At 34.4% G+C, this 20,791-nt stretch overlaps 1 protein-coding gene across 3 annotated transcripts in view; it reads left to right on the forward strand.

The window, feature by feature from the left end:
* Positions 1 to 20,791, forward strand: part of TASP1 (taspase 1) — a 274,462-nt gene that overhangs the window by 69,982 nt on the left and 183,689 nt on the right. For all 3 annotated transcript variants that reach the window (XM_027840257.1, XM_027840258.1, XM_027840259.1), the window contains exon 8: positions 16,233 to 16,339. In XM_027840257.1, coding sequence (XP_027696058.1) covers positions 16,233 to 16,339 — 107 coding nt within the window. The remainder of the gene's footprint in view (positions 1 to 16,232; positions 16,340 to 20,791) is intronic.

Raw genomic sequence — 20,791 nt, forward strand, 5'->3', positions numbered from 1 at the left:
TCCTGAGGCTGAGGCTAGGACTTGTTGTTTGTTGATTTAGGAAAGTCTGCCTGGAGGTGTTTGCACTTCAGTCAGGCCAAACCTCCTCCACAGGAGGTTGAGTTTTTCCTGAAGTCCTCTCCAGTTATCTTAGGAGGACAACTGCTTTTCCCCAACTTCTATATATATTTCTCCTATTCTGTGTTCACTTTGAGGCACCATTCTGTTTTTTTGGGGTTTTTTTTTGTGGAAGAAATTGGGAGAGCCTGGAGTTTTCTGACCCACTCCACCATTTTCCCAGACTACTCTCTTAAAAGCTTTAAAAGATATAAAAGGCTGTACATTCTGTTGTATATTTCAATAAATTTAGTTACTTTGTCCCAGTAAACTTGTATACCAATGTTTTGAATTGACATCTGGAAACTGAAGAAATCTGCAACTTTTCAGTAATTTATAGTCTTAGAATGCCCTAGGCCACTGAAAGATTAAGTGACTTGCCCATGGTCGTTGGTATATGTCAAGGCAAGACATGAACCCAGGTCTTCTGACTCCAAGGACAACTCTCTATTGACTAAATCATGCTGCTTCTTTTTAAAAAAGTTTACTCATGAAAACTTTTTTTTAACATTTTAATAAATTCCTTTTTACAGCACTACCAGCTATAATTACTCTTAGATAGTTACATCCTATGGTATAGATAAATACATTTTCTTTTCATTTATTTGTATTAATTCATTGAATAGATTTATTTTAAAAATACAATGCTACATGAGCTTTTTCTGGACAGAGAACCTTTTTTAAAATGTAAGATAAATGATTTGCTAATGGTTAAAATTAATGCATTCTACTTTTCAATTTTCTTCCCAAATATTTTTCATACCTCTTTTACTTACATTTGTTAAAATGACAAATGCAATAATGTGATAGAATGAAAACATTACTTAATACATCTAACAGTTCTTGAGTAGCTAGTATGCTCACTCAAGCTTATAAATGCTTTTAAAATGACCTAAATACATAATTACACTCCTGAACTATAGGCCTGTTACACTTTGTCATGTTAATTCTCATATTTTTCAGAAGGCTTTAATATTAAAAAGATTTTTTTAAAAAGGTAATAGTTATATATCCTGGTATAAATTCCAGTATTTCTTAGGTACATACAATGAATTATCTCTATCCACAATGGACCAGCTTTCAAATGTTCTAGAGTATTTGAAATACTCTTGAGTCACAACTTTGTTCCTGACTAGTCATGTGACCTTGAATAAATCTTTTGTACTCTTTGGGTCTAGATCTTTATCTGTAAAATGAGGGCATTACTTGCCACATGACATCTCAAAAGGAATCAGGCAGGACATAATAGCTTGATTTTCTATACCACTTTAAGGTTTCCAGAATATTTTATTGTCTCATTTGATCTCACTTTATCTTATTTCTTTTGATCCTCACAACAATCCTATGAAGTCAGTATTTAAGAAAAGCATTCATAGTTTCAACCTGGGGTGTTAGCAAGGAATTTAACCTGGAAGTGATGCAGATGTTCAGATCAAGTAGTTGGTCTATGACCAAGGTTCTGTCAGTATCGGGCTGGTAAAAGGTGAAAAAAAAATCCAGAAGTTCTAGGAATGAGTAAGTATTGTGGATGAAATGTCCTGACCCTATAAACTCCCCTGAATATTTCTTAGTCTAGATAAGTCACTCTGATACTTTTTTCCATCTCACAAGGGACCTTAAGAATTGATATATTTGATTCCCTTTGCACAAGGGACCTTAAGAATTGATATATTTGATTCCCTTTCTCTGCCTGCTAACTATTTTTTTCCCTACCCTGCAATATTTCTTTTTTTATTTATATTTTTTGGCAAAGCAATCAGGGTTAGATGACGTGCCCATCCGTGGTCACACAGCTAGTAAGTGTCAAGCGTCTGAGACTGGATTTGAACTCCAGTCCTTTTGACTCCAGGACCAGTGCCATATCCATTGCACCACCTAACTACTCCCCAACAATATTTCTTTATCATGATCTTAGTGCTCATCAGTCAGTAAGTCAATAATAGTTAGTAAGCACCTACTATGTGGCTTGAAATAATATTTATAAAGTTCTTGACAGTGCTGGGCACATAGTAGGCACTTAATAAATGCTTGTTTCCGTCTAGGAACTATGTTAAGCACTGGGGATATAAATATAGGCAAAAAAAAATCCCTGCCTTCAAGGAGCTCAGAGTCAAATGAAAAAAACTTGTAAGTTCTTTTTTCTTTAATTAGGATTTTGTTTTTAGTATTCATCTCATACTCTTTGTAATTCCTCTTTTTCTTTTTAAATTGAACTCTTTAGAAGTCAAAGCCTACAAAGATGATTAAAAATGGGTCTTTGGGTATATAATAAGAGCTAAAGTAAGATTTGTTTATTGTTTAAAGGAAAAACTATTGTTTCTCAAACACCTTCCTTTTCAAGTATTTTCATTTTTTCTTATTATGAACTTAAATATCAACAGAACTTTTCCATATATAAAGAATAGAAAAATAGGATTGTATGTGAAAGTGCATATCCTTATTTGATAGGTGTTTAAAAAAATAATGTTTTATTTTTTCTCCAATTACACATAAAAACAATTTTCAACATTCATTTAAAAATTTTTTTGTTTCAATTTCTCTCCCTCTCTTTTGTCTCCACTCATTGAGAAAGAAATTTGATATGTTATCCATGTGCAGTGATGTAAAACACATTTGATAGGTTTGTTAAAGTATGCAATAAATTCATTGTATTAGTTTCGAAGCTGCTTTGCTTTTTTTTGTGTCTCCCTCTGAACTGTGTGTGATCTTCTATGCATTAAAAAAAGTTTCAATGACAATTTTTTCTTTCTATTAATTTTCTTGGCATAATAATTACCAGCGTGTTTCTTCCTTCAAACACTGCTTACCAAACCAAATACTCCCCATACATTCCTCTCTTTGTATCAAATGAACACAGTTAATCAAAACAAATACACACTTTGATCATATTTTAAAACATGTTTCATTCTGTACCTTTTAGTCGACACTTCTTACAAGAAAGCACTTTCTTTTAAAACATTTTTTTCAATCAGGAAACATCCACCTTCCCTTTCAACCATCCTTCAGTAAATTAGAAGGTGCTAATTCCCTTGTATTCTGCACTGATCAGAGTGTTGTGTTCATTATAGGGTGGTGCTACATTGGTTCATACAGTGGTCAGTTTGAGATGTCCAGAGAAGCTCAACCAGAGTGTTAAAGGGCCTCAAATTCATGCCATATGAGTATTGGTTGCAAGAACTAGAGATGTTCAGCTTGAAGGAGAGGAGATTTTGAAAAAGATGCGTCTTCAAGTATTTGAAGAACTTTCACTTGGAAAGTAGATTAGACTTGTTCTGTTTGGGTTGAAATTTCAAGGAGTCACATTTAGGCTTAATGTCAGGAAAAACTTTGTAACAGTTAGAGCTACCCTAAAGTGAGTGGGATAGGTCCCATTAGGAAGTAGTGTGTTTCTCCTTACTAAAGATATTTGGGTAGCGTCTTCATTACTACTTGTCAACTAGGTTATGTTGTAAAGTATGGATTCTTTTTTTAGGTATGGTTTAGAGGAGATGGATTCTGAGGCCATTGCCAAGTTTGAAATTCAATGAAACCAAGGCAAAATTTTATATGTAAAGGATGAATTTCCTTTGTATTCCTGAATAGATTCTCAGGTTCCCTTTAAAACTCAGCTCAACAGGGGCAGCTAGGTGGTGCAGTGGATAGAGTTCTGGCATTGGAGTCAGGAGGACTTGAGTTCAAATCTGGCCTCAGACACTTGACATTACTAGCTGTGTGACCCTGGGCAAGTCACTTAACCCCAACTGCCTCACCAAAAAGAAAAAAAAAAGACTTAGCTCAACCTCCACCACCTCCAGGAAAACATTCTTTCCTGTTCAACACAGCTGCTAGTGATTTCCCTTTTAGGGCTATTTTCCATCTATTCTGTATTTATCTTGTATGTATGTACTGATTCATATATATTGTTTCCTCATTAGGATATAAGCTCCTTGGGGCAGGGATTTTTTTTACTTTTTTTTTTATTCCTATCCTTTAACATAAAACCTGGCCCATAATAAGTGCTTTACTAATTGATTTATATGTGTGTTAATGGCATTATGAAATATACTTTTCTAACTATGTCAAGATGATGTACTAACTCAGTCATCTCAAATTATTTATTTTTTTCTAACAGTGATCATGGGTTTAGTCAGTAGTTACCCAAACACAGTTCTTTGTCTCCCTGCTTTTAAGGAAGTTCTAGTGATTAAAGCTATCTAGAGTTGGGAGAAATCACCACATGCTTAAAACTTTGATTCTATAGTAAAAGGCAACATGAAGCAAAATTAAGCAAGAGGTTAGTTTTTAACTCCATAGAAAAGGTACCCAAATGTAATTTATGGTTGAGAATACATAGGGTCTCTTCTATCCTCTGTTGTACCTGAGGGAGAATATTTCTCATTTCTGGTTGAGACTCAGATGCATTTTTATTTCTCTAAATGTTGAAGAGATTAAGAGACCTTTTCCTCTACCAAGCTTTATTGTACTCCGCACATTAATATTTTTCTGACCTTTGGGTCTTTTTGGTACTCTTTATTATTTGCTGCCTTTATATCAGAATAGAATAATATGAATGAGTACAATTGTGAGAAAATAAATTTCATGTAATACCTAGCATTTTATCATAACTGGTATGTGACATATCAGAGTTTAATTTCACTTTTAAACAAGTCTAATTATTTTTAATGGTTTACATCTGTTTTTGCTTTCGTTTTTGTAGTTACTGTTTAACAGCTGCTTAGCAGATTGCTACATTAACCTAGTGTTTTTCTTGAGTTAATTGCTTTCCTAGTAGAGTTTTTTGTAATCTCCTTCCCACATACTATAGTATCGTCTTCTTAATTTAGTGGAATGAAGGTGGTTATGGGGTAATGTTTTATAAATTCACTGACAGAGGGTGCTGTGTGAGGGTCTATTTTATTTTTGCTTCTGAGTTTGAAGAAAAACTACAATTTTTGTTTTATATTGTTTCTACTATAAACTAAGAATTAAATATATACCTGTAAATTCCAGTATTTAGTGTTATATGCAGTAAACATTTTCAGGGAGAAAAGTATAGGTTATCATTCAGGGCTAATCGAAATATTATATGTGATGAATGAGTAAAAAAAGAAGTTAATTTTTAAACTCTCCAGTATAAAAATATAGTTGATTAGATTTTCATTTTATAAAGTGGGTAAATGATACTCTCTATTCTTACTGATTTGGCTATTTTTTCCCATCAATGCAATTCATAAACCATTCACAGTTTGTCATGTTGTACAGTCTTTGTCCACATTCTCCTACTGAGGCACCATGTGGAATCTATCCAGTCTGCTAGAGGCTTTCATCTGTGTGTCTTTACATTTTATGTAATGTAGCATTTAGGTTGTCAGTCTATGTTACTTCTCTCTTGCTGTATGACTAAAATCTCATTTTCTGACCACACAGCTCCTGGATATTTTTTGTGTCACTTCTTGAGTATAGAGGTCATTATTGAAAATATGTGACAGCCTGCTTATGCCTACTGCACGTATTTCTGTTGCCCTTTGCATCATATGTAGCTTTCAGTCTTTGGAAATTATAGTGGTATAATATTTGGAATAATACAACATCACCTAAATATAGAGCATTTTTTGTTTCTTATTTTGTACTGGTCATTGTGGTAAACACTGAGGATTCAAATCAAAGTAAGCTAGACAGTTCCTGTTCTTAAAGAGCTTACATTCTAATGAAGGAAGTCAGCATATAACAGGGAGCTGCAGAATGGAGTAGTTTGAATAGTTATGGATCTTATTAAGGAGACTCTTTAATGTTCTGAGATTTGATGTGGTAAACACAATGCCATCCACAAAGAGGAGCACCAAAGCCTAGAGAGAGTTTTTTTAATATTATAATTTGCATTAAGGAGGCAAGATCAAATTCTTACACCTAAATAAGAAATTAATCTCCATATATTTAATGATTTACCCTTGGTGGATGCTGTTATATTTGTCCATTTAATTAAAAAAAAGATTGAGAAGCAGTATAACATAGTGTAGAGATTTGGCCTTAGGGACAGGAAGACCTGGTTTCAAGTCCTGCCTTTTAGATCTGTTAGCTGTATGATCCTGGTCAAGTAAGTCATTTAGTTTTCTGGTGCTCTAAGCAACTTTGAGAGACTAAAGTTTCAGAGACATCACCAATGTGCATTGGTAGAGGGGGTTTCCTTATCCAAGAGTTCCCTATATCTGTGACTAGCCAGTTATATTAGATTATATGGTCTTGCTTATCTAGGAGAAAAGGGTATTTTTTTTCTTTTTTTTAGCATCTTCAAAGATCCAGAACAACTTGGAACCTTGAAGAAGATCTGTCTCAAAGCAACCAAATCATCTCTTTGGTGACAAAGAATTAGCCCCTGATGTTAAAAAAAAATGAAAATAGCTGAGGACTGACATGAGATGGTCAATTGCTCTTCCAGGGAGAAGAAAAGGAGTACTTTAATTGATGAAAGACAAGCCTCTTTATTAGAAATCACAAGATACAAGGAAGAAGCATCCTAAAGAGAAAAGAGCTGTAGTAATTAAAATTGGTTGTGGAGTAGTCAACAGTAGATAGTTTGATAGCTAATAGCCAGTGTTGAATAACAGCTTACATTTGCATAGCATTTTAAGGTTTGCAAAGTGCTTTACATATATTATCTCATTTGACCTATGTGGTTTGACATATATAATCTTATTCATTAAAGTGGAAAAGAGTGAATGTACTACTAATGAAGATGAAATTAAAGCAATTATTAGGAATTATTTTGCCCAATTATTTGCCAGTAAAACTGACAGTCTAAGAAAAATGAATGAGTATTTACCCAAAATGTGAATTGTGAGATTAACAGAAGAGGAAATAGAATACCTAAGTAATCTTTTCTTAGAAAAATAAATTGAACATGCCATCAACGAATTCCCTAAGAAAAAATCCCCAGGACCAGATTGATCTACAGATGAATTTTACTAAATATTTAAGGAACATTTAATCCCAACGTTATCGAAACTATTTGAAAAAATAGGTAAAGGAGTCCTACCAAATTCCTTTTATGACACAAATATGATTTTGATACTTAAAACAGGGAGCATAAAAACAGAGAAAGAAAACTATAGGCTTATTTCCCTAAGGAATATTAATGCAAAAAAACATTAAATACAATACTAGCAAGGAGATTATAGCAATATATCTCAAAGATCATATACTCTGATCAGGTGGGATTTATATCAGGAATGTAGGGCTGTTTCAGTATTAGGAAAACTATCAGCATAATTGACCATATCAATTAAAAAACATTAAAAATCACATGATTATCTCAACAGGTGCAGAAAAACTTTTGACAAAATACAACACCCATTCCTGTTAAAAACACTAGAAAGCATAGGAATCAATGGAACCTTTTTTAAAATGGTACATAATATCTATCAAAAATCAACAGCAAGCATTCTGTGTAATGGGAATAAACTTGGAGCCTTCCCAGTAAGATCAGGGGTGAAGCAAGGATGTCCATTATTACTGCTGTTATTCAACATTGTGTTGGAAAGCTGTAGCAATAAGACAAGAAAAATAAATTTAAGGGAATGAAAATGGGAAATAAAGAAACAAAACTATAACTCTTTGCAGATGATATGCTTATATACTTAGAGAACCCTAGAGAATCAACTAAAAAACTAGTTGAAACAATTAACAATATTAGCATTGTTGAAGGATCTAAAATAACCCATATAAATCATCAGAATTTCTGTGTATTACTAACAAAACTCAACAGGAAGAGGTAGAAAGAGAAATTCCATTCCACTGCAAACAATATAGAATACTTGGGAGTCTACCAAGACAAACCAAGAGACTATATGAACACCATTGCAAAACATTTTTCATACAAATAAAGAAAGAGCTAAACATTTGGAGAAATACTAATTGCTCATGAATAGGCTGAACCAGTATAATAAAATGACAATTTTACCTAAATTAACTTAATTATTTAGAGCCATACCAATCAAACCATCAAAGAATTATATTATTGGTCTAGAAAAAATAATAATAAGATTCATCTGGAAGAACAAAAGTTCACAAATTTCAAGGGAATCAATGAAAAAAAATGCAAAGGAAGGGGACCCACCAGTTCCATATTTCAAACTGTCTTACAAAGTGATAATCATCAAAACAATCTGACATTGGCCAAGAAATAGAGTGGTGGATCAGTGGAATTGATTAGGCATATACTATACTAGTAAATGATGATATTGATGTAGTGTTTGATAAATCCAAAGATCCAAGCTTTTGGGACAAGGATTCACCATTTGACAGAGTTGCTTGGAAAACTGGAAAGCAGTTTGGTAGGAACTAGGCATAGACCTACTTTTCTTACCCCTATACCAAAATAAGGTCAAAATGGGTAAATGATTTTAGACAGGAAGGGTGATATAAATAAATTAGGAGAGCATAGAAAAATTAACCTGTCAGATCTATGGATAAGAAAAGAGTTTATGACTGAACAAGAGATAGAGAGGATCATGGGAAATAAAATGGATTTTTTTGATTGTATAAAATTAAGACGTTTTGGCACTAGTGAAACCAATGCAACCAAAATTTGAAGGAAAGCAGGAAATGGGGGGGTGTGATATTTACAGCAAGTTTCTCTAAAAAAGGCCTCATTTCTCAAATGTAGAGGGAACTTTGCCAAATTTATAAAAAATAAGAGTCATTCTCCAATTTATAAATGGTTGAAGGATATAAATGGGTTGTTTTCAAAGGAAATGAGTTATCAATAGTCACATGAAAAATGTTCTAAATCACTTTTGATTAGAGGAATGTAAATTAAAACAGCTCAGAGGTACCACCTCACACCTGTCAGATTGGCTAAAATGACAGAAAAGAAAAATGATAAATGTTGGAGAGGATATGGAAAAGTAAGTTCACTAATGTTTTGTTGATGGGGTTGTGAACTTGGTCCAACTATTTTGGAGAACAATTCAAAACTGCGCCTAAAATGGTGCATGCCCTTTGACCCAGTAATACTGCTACTTGGTCTGTATCCCAAAGAGATCAAAGAAAAGGAAAGAGAACCTATATGCATAAAAAATATTTATGGCAGCTCTTTTTTATGTTGACGAAGAATTAGAAATTGAGGAGATGCCCATCAGTTGGGGGAATGGATGAACAAATTGTTAAATATGATTGTGATAGAATACTATTGTACTATTGGAAGTGAGGAATAGATGGTTTCAGAAAAACCTGGGAAGACTTATATGAACTGATACAAAGTGAAATGAACAGAACCAGGAGAACATTGTACATAGTAACAATAATATTGTAACAATGATCAACTGATGAAAGACTTAGTTATTCTGATCAAGACAGTGATCCAAGATAATTCCAAAGAATCCATGATGAAAAATTCTGTTGTCATAGAGAGAACTGATGAACTCTAACTGCAGATTGAAACATACTTTTTTTGACTTTCATTATTTCTCTTGCTTTCTTTTTTTCAGCCTGGCTAATATGGGGAATGAGTGGAGAGAGACAAGAAAGAGAGAAATAACATACAATAACCCTGCAGTCTTCCATGGGGCTTTGTTTTGGGGGAAGGAAAACAGCCACCAGGTGGCATAGTGGATTGAGCACTGGGTCTGGAGTCTCCAAGACCTGCTTTCAAATATGACCTCTGACACTTATTACTGTCCCTGAGCAAACCACTTACGTCTGCTTCAATTTCTTCAACTGTAACATGAGTGTAATAATACCTTTCACCTCATCTCCCAGGGTTATTGTGAGGGTCAAATGAGATAATAATTGTAAAGTGTCTAGAACAGTGCCTGGCTCATAGTAGGTGTTGGAGGTGTGTTTTGTCTCTCTCCTTTGTTCCCCCTCGTATCAGTTCTGTAACTATCAAGAACATACAATGGAACCTATCTATGATAGCTTTAACCCCACAATGTGATGGCTTTCAGAAATAGAAGTGGAGGAAATTGTGTTTGTGTGTGTGTGTGTGTGTGTGTGTTTTTTGGATTGTTTTGGATTGAGAGAGGACTGGTATTTGCTGACAGCCATCTATGCTGTAATAAATTTTGAAGGAATAGGGCTTTTTCTGTTTGTGTGACTGTGTGTTTTGGATATAGAGTATATAGGCAGTGTGTAGGTAACTTCTGCTCTTCAGTAGCCCTTAAAGACATAATAATACCACACTGAAGATAGACCTTCAGTTAGCAGTTTGGGGTGGGCAATATTTTATATATACTGAGGTACGTTGACAATGTTGTCATTTCACACTGAGTCCTTCATCATCTGATCTCCAGCTAAATCTGTAGCCCAGTAAATGAATTGTTGTTCAGAGCAATAACTCTTCAAGAAAAAAGTTGTAGTATGTTTAAAATATCACGTTCAAGAAGTCAAATAGAGTCTTAACTTTGTGTCAGGCGTTTATAACTTCAGTGATTTTAGGATATATTTCTGTTCGTTTCTGTAACAATTCTTTGCTCACTTTGGTTGCACTTGTGCTGGGGACGCAAAAACCTAGATGTAGTGGGGAATGATAACACAAAGAAGAGTTGAGAAGTGGTGCACAATGGGACTAGTGAGGTGGAGGCCTAGGTTAGGGCCCAAGGTGCATCCAACATTGGTATCCAAGGATTTGGTGGGTAGGAGGTAGAGACAGTGATATGGCACATTTTAGATATGGCTATCAAGAAACAAAAGATCAGAAGTATAATTGGTTTAATATCTAGTTATCCAGACAGCTCTCTTATCCCAAACAGGACTGAGGGATATTTTAGCATATTTCTTGGTTTCCAGAATTGCCGTGGCCAAAGAATATGTAATTTAAGAGGAAGGAGAGAAGCTTACTGGTTTTGAGTCTTTCTACACTAGTCCAGAAGATGACCATCTGTCAGTGAAGTTCCACTTGGAGCCATTTCAGGATGCTAAAAGGTGCCAGATATTAGGCTCTGCCTGGCATGGCTTTTGAGTACGCAGGGTCATCTACACTCCCTGATGAGGCATTGGAGTAGGATTATTTTGGATTAAAAATCAGCAAGGGAGGAGAGGGATGATTAGATCAGAGTTCCTATGAAAAAGTGATGGTTTTAGTAGACTCCAAGCTCAAGAAGAGTCAAGTAGTGTGACTTGGCAGCCAAAAAAACCTAATGTGGTCTTATACAGCTTTATGAAAGTTATAGTGTCTAAAGTAGGGGTGAGGAACCTGTGACCTTGAGGCTACATGTGGCCCTCTAGGTCCTCAAGTGTGGCCCTTTGACTGAATCCAAACTCTGAATCACTGACTTCTGTGAAGTTTGGATTCAGTCAAAGGGCTGTACCTGAGCACCTAGAGGGCCACATGTAGCCTCGAGGCTGCAGGTTCCCCACCCAGATTCTAGGCCAAGGGAAATGATAGTTCTGCCTAACTCTGCCTTAGTCATAAAGAACTTCTGTGCTCAGACTGCAGCATTTTAGGAAGGACTTTGGCACGCTGCAGTTTCCAGCAAAATCCCTCAAGACCATGTATGGATGGAGGTGCTGAAGCAACTGGGCATATTTAACCTGGAGAAGACAAGACGTGGCGTGAACAGGATGCATACTGATCACAATAATGCTTATTAGAAAACATTAAAATTTATACCATATCAGTAATCAATGAGTTATAGGACTGATGAAGAGACCATCATCTGTCCTTTCAATATCCAGGTAATGAACTTTTTGTATGGAAGGAGGCTCTGCCACGTGGTTTTGCTTAAGTGTATTGCTTTGTGGCACGGGAGTATTATTGGGAGGTGAAAACAATGTTTTTTAAAAGGCATAAAAAATTATTACAATATATGGGGAGAAAGACTGAAATGGATTGTGATAGTAATATTAAAAGTATTTAAAGGGTGGTAATGTGGAAGAAGTATTTGATATTATTCTACTTTTCTCCACACTAGGAACCTGAATCTGGAAAGAAGCAGATTGAGGCTTGGTTTAAGGAAAAATTTGTTAGAGCCATTTAAAGGTGAATTAGGCAGCCTCAGGAGATAGTAAGTTCTTTAGGTTTCCTGTTACTAAAAGTCTTCATGAAAAGGTTGTATGAACATTTTTGGGGGATATGGTAGAGACCATATTCTGGGATGCTTCCTAATTTATTACTTTTACCTTCGAACACTGAAATCTTGTGATTCTATAAGAATAGCATATGTTTAAAAAAATTTTTTTATTTTTAGGCAATTGGGGTTAAGTGACTTACCCCGGGTCACACAGCTAGTAAGTGTCAAGTCTTTGGTCTGAGGCTGGATTTGAACTCAGGTCCTCCTGAGTTCAGGGCCGGTGCTCTATCCACTGCGCCACCTAGCTGCCCCCAAGAATGGCATATATTTAGATAACAGACCTTTCACTGCATATAACTTTATGTGGTCTTAATTCTCTTAAGAGAAAGTGAGGACAGTGCCTAGCATATTGAGTGAATTCCTTGTGGTAGATTTGTGGGGAGACACAGATGAGTTGGAAAGGATGAGCAGATCAGGATGGTTTGTGATCTACGTCATTTGATGTTATGATCTTCATCATTAGCCACATTCAGTGAGATCACAGATCCCTTGGAGTGTAGTCTATCTGCTTCCAGGCTTTTTTGTGTTGTATCTTGTATGCAACAGCTAATAAACTTTTCCTAAGATCGTTTCCTTTGGATCATTTTTCTTATCCAGGAGCTATAGTGACTATTGCCTCTTCTAGGGGTCTCCAACTGAAGCCTTCTAAGTTAAAATCTTGTCGGCAAAATCACCTAATAAGTTCACTTATATATTGACTAATCTCATTAATTTTCAAATATGTTGTGTACCGTAGGAAATGAATCACTAGCTTTGGGATATAGTTGGAGTTCTCTTGTGTTGTTATCTCTTTGCTCCCTCACTGCTTCCTACTCTATCCCCTTAAAAAATAACAACAACAACAACAATAATAACAAAACAGAGCTCCCACTAGGGTGCTTCATTTAGGTCCCATTTCTTATTTTTTCAATTATTAAACATCTATCATTTTTCTTCCCCTCCCCCACCTCCTCCCACCCACTTAAAAGAAAGGAAGGGAGGGAGGAAGAGGAGAAATACAGTACCTCTGTATCACATAAGCAAAACAAATTTTCACATTGGTCATCATATCTAAAAATGCATTTCTTATTCTGCATATTAGTCCATCATCTTTCTGTTGTGAGGTGGGCAATATTCTTTATTAGTCTTGTGGAATCATGATTGATTATTTAATCTGAGTTCTTTAGTCTTTCAGAATATTTTTGTGAATATTTTTTACAATATCGATATAGTAAATTGATCTTCTGATTCTATTCACTTCACTCTGCATCAATTTACATAATTCTTTCTCCAGTCTCTCTTAAATTATCCTTTTTCCTTGTCTTAGATCACTATACTATTCCACTTTATTCTTTTATTACAATTTATTTAGCCATTCCCCTATTGGTGGGTATTCCCTTAGTTTCCAGTCTTTGACACCACACAAAGAGCTGCTATAAATATTTTTATACTTTTACTTACTTCATTGCTCCCACTTCACATCCCCCCAGATTGACTACTTTGGACTTGTGGCTATCAGGTTTTCTTCTTCCTTGTATCTTTGCTTCCTTTGTTCCTATACCTTATTCCTTTAGGCTCTGGCTGTCTCTGTGATAAATGGGACAGTTAGTTAATGATGCTTTCATCTTAAACCTTTCCTTTCTTACTCTTATCTTCTAGCATGTCACTGAAACTTGACTTCCTTCTAATAAAATGTGGCATGCCTGACAGTTTCCAGTATTGGTTGTACTTTCACTCAATGAAAGTAGTTGTTATTTCCTGAGAGTTGTAATGATTTAATTATTTCCTTAGGTAGATTTAATTGTTTTCACTTTGTCTCCCTCATCAAATTGTAAGCTTCTTGAGAGCAAGGACTACCTTTCCTCTTAAAAAGCTTAAAGCTTAAAAAGCTCCCAAAGCTTAGCACAGTGCCTGGCAAATAGTTGGCCCTTAATAAAGTGTAATTAATTGATCTATGCCTTTACATAGTATTCTTTCCATTTTGCTAGCCTGTTTACAGTTATTTAAAAATTCACCTTACAAAGTTGGTCTCATCTGAATTAATCTTATTTTATATTTCTCATAACATTGCCTTGTATTTTCCCTTCAGCAAATTTGATAAACATTTAGTCCCTACCACGGTGCATGTGGTTTCTCCTGGATTAATCTATGTTGAGTTTTGATTTGTTTTAAAATCCATCCTTATGAACAAACTTTGACTCCTTAGTTAGATTAAGGAGACTGGGGAGAATAGTATTTTGTTCTTATGTTTCACACAACAGATGCTGTAATTGCTGACTGAATAATGTGAAATGGGAATTATACATTCAGTATGGGAAGTATGTGACAAATCTATAAAACTTTTTTATGGGTATATTTTGTTTGAACACGAGAAGTCACTTTTGAACAAACAACTATCTCCAATTGTTTCTTCCCTTAAAAAAATACAGATCTTAGTTTTCATATGGTTTCATGAGTACCATTTGTGGTTGAGAAACTTTATTTTTATTACTATGTGTAGAATAAAACTCACTATGAACTTTTCAAACTTTTTAGTACTTGATTTTTATAGATTATAGTGTACAAAATAGAATTTATAAGGATAAAAATGAATACCTCCATAACTTCTAAAAGAAACACCTTTCTTTTCATCTCTCCTAACTCACAAAGAATAAGTCACTTCAATTAACATTTTTTCATTTTTCAGTATCTAAAACCCAGCATTTTATTTTTGGCTTAAGAAATTTTCCGAAGACTTTCTTTTATTGTCACTGGTGTGTATTTTTTTCTCAAAACATACTTTACAAAATGATATTTCTTTTATGTAGTGGAATTTTTAGAGATAGTTAAATTGAATAGATCACAATAATACTATCAGTTTAATTATTGAGCACCTGCTATATGCCAGGTACTATGTTAGTTGTTGAAGAAAGAAAGACAGTTTTAAGAAGAGTTCCTTCCCTTGAAGAACCTTATCTTCTACTGGGAGTAAGTAACATGTGTATGGAAAAGTACATTTAAAGTAAAGACAAAGTAACTATTTTTAGGACAGAACACTAAGAACCAGAGAAGCCAAGACAGGATTTGCATAAGAGGCGGTACTTAAGCTAGAGACTTGAAAGGAAGTAGAGATTTCAAGAATTGGGAAAGCATTCCAGGCATGGAGAAAACCTGTGCAAAAAGACAAAGTGGGAATTGGCATGTTTTGTACAGGGAATAACAAGTAGTCAGTATAGCTGAAGCTTCAAATGTATAAAAGGGAGTATTGTGAAATAAGTGTGGAAATGTTGGCTGCAGCTGGATTGTGAAGAACTTTGAGTGCCAAACTGAAATTTTAACTTAGACTTAGAGGTATTAAAGAGCTCCAGAAGGTCTTTGTTCAGGAAAATGACATGACCACTCTGTTTCAGTAATAAAACACCTTTGTGGAGAATGGATTATTTAGGGGAGAGACTTAAGCAAGTATAACACATGAGGCTATTGTAATAGCCCGGGTGATGGGTAATAGTATCCTGAACTAGGCTGACTGGTGTGAATGGAGAAGAGGGTAGGGATGTGAAATATGTTTTCAAGAGTGAATGGACAAAACTTAGCACTGGTTAGCTCTGTGGGGCTGAGTGAGGGAAAGGGAAATATCAAGGATAGCAACAAAGTTCAAAACCCAAGTGACTGGAAAGATACTGGTGCTGTTGACAGAAAAAGGGAAGTTAGAATATAATGGTCTGCGTTTCAAAGGATAATCTAGATGTCAAGGAGCCATATATTATAAACTACCAAATACATGGGAAAGACTGGTTTGTTGGGATAAAGAACTACAGAAATGCTAGGAGAACTGAATTCTAATTTCAGCCATCAATCACTTCAGGATAACATTATGGTCAGGAGGTTGGTTCACTTCTGTATCTCCTTTGGAAAAGTTATTCCTTAATTCATGTGAATGTTATTGAGATTAAAAAATTCTTATGGGTCAAAAAAAATTGAATAAAATCTATATGTCATTTAGCTAGAGTCCAGTGGAGGGCAAAATTTCTAGAAGTGTAATGTTTCCAAATAATCAGTATCTTTTCTTTAGTTTTGAGTAATTTACCATTCTTTAAACATAATTTTAATATGCTTTTAATATTTTTATAGGATTCAGTCTAGCAGCCTTTAAAAGAAACAAGAGGAAGTTAGAGCTGGCAGAAAGGGTGGAAACAGATCTCATTCAACTAAAGAAAAGAAGACAATCAAGTGAAAAGGTTAGGAGGTGCTTGAAACAAGTATAATATACTGTATAAATTACAAGTATAATTATTTTGAAATATTTTAAGGGGTATTTACATTTCTTACCTTTCTAGAGCTTACTTTTCACTACTCCTAAGCCACGTGAACTGATGTTTGTAAGTAATATAAAGTGTAGTAGCTTATATATGTAATTCTTTTTGTATCGTTACCTACATATCAGGGTATACTTATTTCTATACAATTCAACAAGCATTTTAAAGTACCCACTATGTAGTAGGGCACTGTGTTGTGTGCTAGGGATATAAAATATCCCCTGCTTTTAAAGAATTTATATACTGATAGGGGAAACAGCATATCCAGAAATGAGTAAGCATAAATATATACAAGTAAGTATATATGTAAATATGAAGTATAAAGTAAATATGAAGTAATTTTGGGGGAGTGGTGGTGAACACTAACAACTGGGGATAGAGATGGCTTCTTGTAGTAGTTGCCACTTGGGTTACGCCTGGAAAACAGAGATAGAGATCTCAAGAGGTGGATGTGAAGAGGGAGAGCATTCCAGAAATGGGAGACAACTAGTGCAAAGGGAGGGATAGCATGTCTTGTACAAAAAGCAGCAAGTAGGCCGACAATATTTGGAATGTATGGAGAAGACAAATGTCAAGATGTTGTGGAGGTAAAATCAAGACTTTGCATCTTATTGGTTGTGGAGGATGAGAAAAAGGGAAGTGTCAAGGATAGTTCCAGTGTTGTAAACCTGAGTGATTGGAAGCATAACATGTACTCTACAGAAATAATGAAACAGTTATTAAATTATGTGTTTAGCAGCACGCTGTGTTTGAACACATAAAATTGTAAGATGACAGCATAAGACATTAAGAAAAGAAAAACAATTAGGAAGTTGATGTAATAGTTATATTTTAAATATTGAAAGTAAATCTGACAAAATGAAAAAAAATTGGTTAACATTTAAACCTGGGTTTAATATGATGATTTCAAGGCATACCTATTTTCAGGAAGGGAAAGAGCAATAATAGAGGATCACAGGGTGATTGCCATGTGCTAGATCTTTCCTAATCTGCATCTCTGTTTTATTCCTGTGCCTTGTTCTTGAATGCAAGTAAAATCTGCTTATGGGGAATGTGAAGAGGTAAATATTCAACTCCACATTAGAATACTAGTATATGTACCCCTCCTTTCCAATAATATCTCAGTACATATCTTTTCTGTTATATTTATATTCCTAGTAGAAATGTATAAAATAATTCTTTTAAATGTTGCCTTCTGAAATTTGATAATATGGTAAATATATGTATTTTCTTGTGTTTTTAATGTTGCTTTGACCATCTTTTTGGGATTCCTCCTGTATTTTTTCCCGTCTTCTCAATTCATTTCTGTTTCAGAGTAGTAGTGGTAGTAGTTAGTAGTAGTGGTGGTAGTAGTAGTAATAACAGTAGTAACAGTAGTAGTGGTAGCTGCTTGCATGGTCAAGTAACACAACCTTTATGAGTCTCAGTTTTCTCATCTATAAAATGAGGATAACAACTGCATCTACTTCATGGGGGTTGTGAGCCTTAAATAAGGATGTATTTAAAGCACTTTAAAAACTTTACAATGATACATAAATGCCCACTCTACTCTGCTTATTATTATTACAATCCCTAGTTTCCTTCCAGATTCAGCTCTGTCAACCCTTTACTGATCTATCTGGTAGCTAATACTCTTCTTCCTCAATTTATCTTGCATGTATCTATTGGTTTTACATGAGATAGCCAGAATTCAGACACTATTTTTCAGTTTTCCTTTTATATCTCTAGCATCTAACAGGGTGGCTTGTTCATAGGAAACACTTAATAAATGCTTGTTGACTTGACTTGAATTGGATTAGCATAGTCCATGAAAGTAGAATTTACTTTTGTGTTACTCAGCAACCCTTTAAATGAATGACTTTTTCTTTTTTTGTGGGTGTTCGACATTGCAGTATGTTTTGTGTTTATAAAGTCTAGGAATGGTAGAGTTACCATTTAGGTGTGCGTGTGCGTGTGTATGTGTCTGTGTGTGTCTGTGTGTATGTGTGTATGTGTATATGTGTATATGTGTGTATGTATATATGATAACCTGCAACATGGAATAATGAACAAATTCATGAGTTTGGCTTGTGTATACTTGAATTCCAAAGATGAAATGTTATTTCATTTGTCACATTTATTCCTTAATCAGAATTGTTTCCATTTCAAATAGTTGATTGACCTTGGCTCTTGAGTGTGAATTGTAAGGATTAGGAAATTCAAACATTTGTGGAATGTAAGCACAGTTTTATTTATTAATTCTCACTAATGGTCTGTAATCAAGGCACAAGATGTTAGATTTTAAAAAAGAAACCTTAAGTTTCTTTGAATTGTAAACAAAGGATGATTTATTAACTGACTTATTATTCTCCTTCCCATGGTCTGTATTGCAAATGTCAAGCATATACCTTGAAATGCAAAGAAACAATTCATATTTCATCTGGATTGGGTTTAAGGTTAAGTTACTTTAAATCTACTTTCCTTAAGTGTCATGCATTCTGTATTTCCTATTATTCTGCAAGACAGCTGTCCTCAAAGCCAACTGAGTTTTACCAACTGAGCTTTGAGGCTGACCTGGTCTACTATGGTGGCACATGCACTCTCAAACCATCTCCCCATAGCTGGTAGGCACTTCTAACATGGAGTATGAATTGGTTCCCTTTGGGAAAATTAAAAATAGTACTCTCATGTAAGAAATTGTTCATATTATTCTGAGTGTCTCAAATAGTGGCTGTTTGGATTTTCTATATACATGGAGAATAATACTTTTGATCAAGAACTGATTAACTTAAGAGAATTCAAAGACATTGGTTATAAGATCATGTAGAGTCACTTGAAAAATAGGCAAACAAATTTAGATTGGGAGTTCCTCTACCTCTCATGCCCTCATACATGCCATGTCAAATTTGCATATAAAATTTTTGCTGAATTGAATTGAAATTTACATAGCTGTTTTAACTTAATGATTGAAGTTCAAATTAAAATCAGAAGTTAAGGGAGCAGGCATGGTCAGACACTTGAATTTTAAGTAGAGCTTATCTGCTGCCACAGAAAACAGACTGAGAGACAATAGTAGAGGAATGTGTATGGGATACAGACATGGAGCACTAACAGGGACTATCTAATATTGCCTATATTCGTATATGGTTGGAGCTTTTCTGTTGTTACTTTACCAGTACTCATATTCATCCCACTTTTAAGGTTTTTCTCAAAATGAATTGTAGTTTTCTATTTGTAGATCAAAGAATTTGTATTACTTCACAAACAATAATGCCTTCAAACCACTTATTTCATTACATCATCTCTCAAGTGGAACTTTGAAGAACTCATTTAGAGTGATATAGTGTTCATGATCAAATATGAAAGTTCAACTAAAATTCAGTTTTCTCGTAAAATATTTTAGTCTGAAGTATTTTGAAATACTAGAATACTATGAAATACTAGGAATATGGAAGTTTCAGAAGAATAACAATGATCTTTCCTTAAGTATACATAAAGGAGTTCTGTCCTGTTTGAAAAGATGAACATTGTATATTTTGGTTTGTGCAAAACTCCTTTCAAAGGAAGAGAATTCAGTATTCCAAGTATTATTAAGTATTATTTTACCTAAAATGTGTTTTCTGTTATATGTATTTGAATTTTTATTAGCTTACTTTGAGTTCTGTGTGCTTTTTCTTGCATGTAATTGTTCAGACTACTTTCATTTTTCAATGTTGATAAAATTTGTTATAATGTGCTTTCTCTGTCTTCCAAGCTTTATGTTGCAGGTTGTACTTCTTTTATGTACAAAGTTATGTATTTTTTTAAAATCCAGGTTAATCAACAAAGGAAGCATGATTCACAGTGATGTATCTTTATTTTGAATAGTTGTTGATGCACATGATTTGGTCATTGTTTACAAAGTAATGTCACCTTCTGTCTTCATGTGTTTAACACTATGCTAGGACATAAGTATGTAGTTTGTCATGGGATTCAAAATCAACAGCTGGATCATGAAGTGATGCTATGTATGGGGCTAGTGATTAACCAGGTTCAGTCCTTCAAAACTTATAATAAATAAATAAATAAATAAATAAATCATGAAGCATTGATTAATTGTTTTCTATGTGCACAATATACTAGATGAGATGTGAGGGGATTGATAGGAAGGTAAATAATAAATGATCCTTGTTTTCAAAGAGCTTACGATAGCTTTTTTGTTTTCAATTGAGAAAAAGCACAACTTTATCCATTAATAAGGTTGTTTTAGTGATTTAGCACTATTTTCTGTGGAGTGTTATTTCACAGTGGTTATGTTTCATAGCCCCTGGAAACCAACTTAAAAGAAATGTTATCATTTTTGTTTGTTTTGGAATGACACTGCTGTTTCTTCTTTCTCTGCTTAACTTTCTCCTT

This window comes from Vombatus ursinus, unplaced genomic scaffold (genome assembly GCF_900497805.2).
Source record: "Vombatus ursinus unplaced genomic scaffold, bare-nosed wombat genome assembly UNPS02014841.1, whole genome shotgun sequence".
Taxonomy (NCBI): domain Eukaryota; kingdom Metazoa; phylum Chordata; class Mammalia; order Diprotodontia; family Vombatidae; genus Vombatus; species Vombatus ursinus.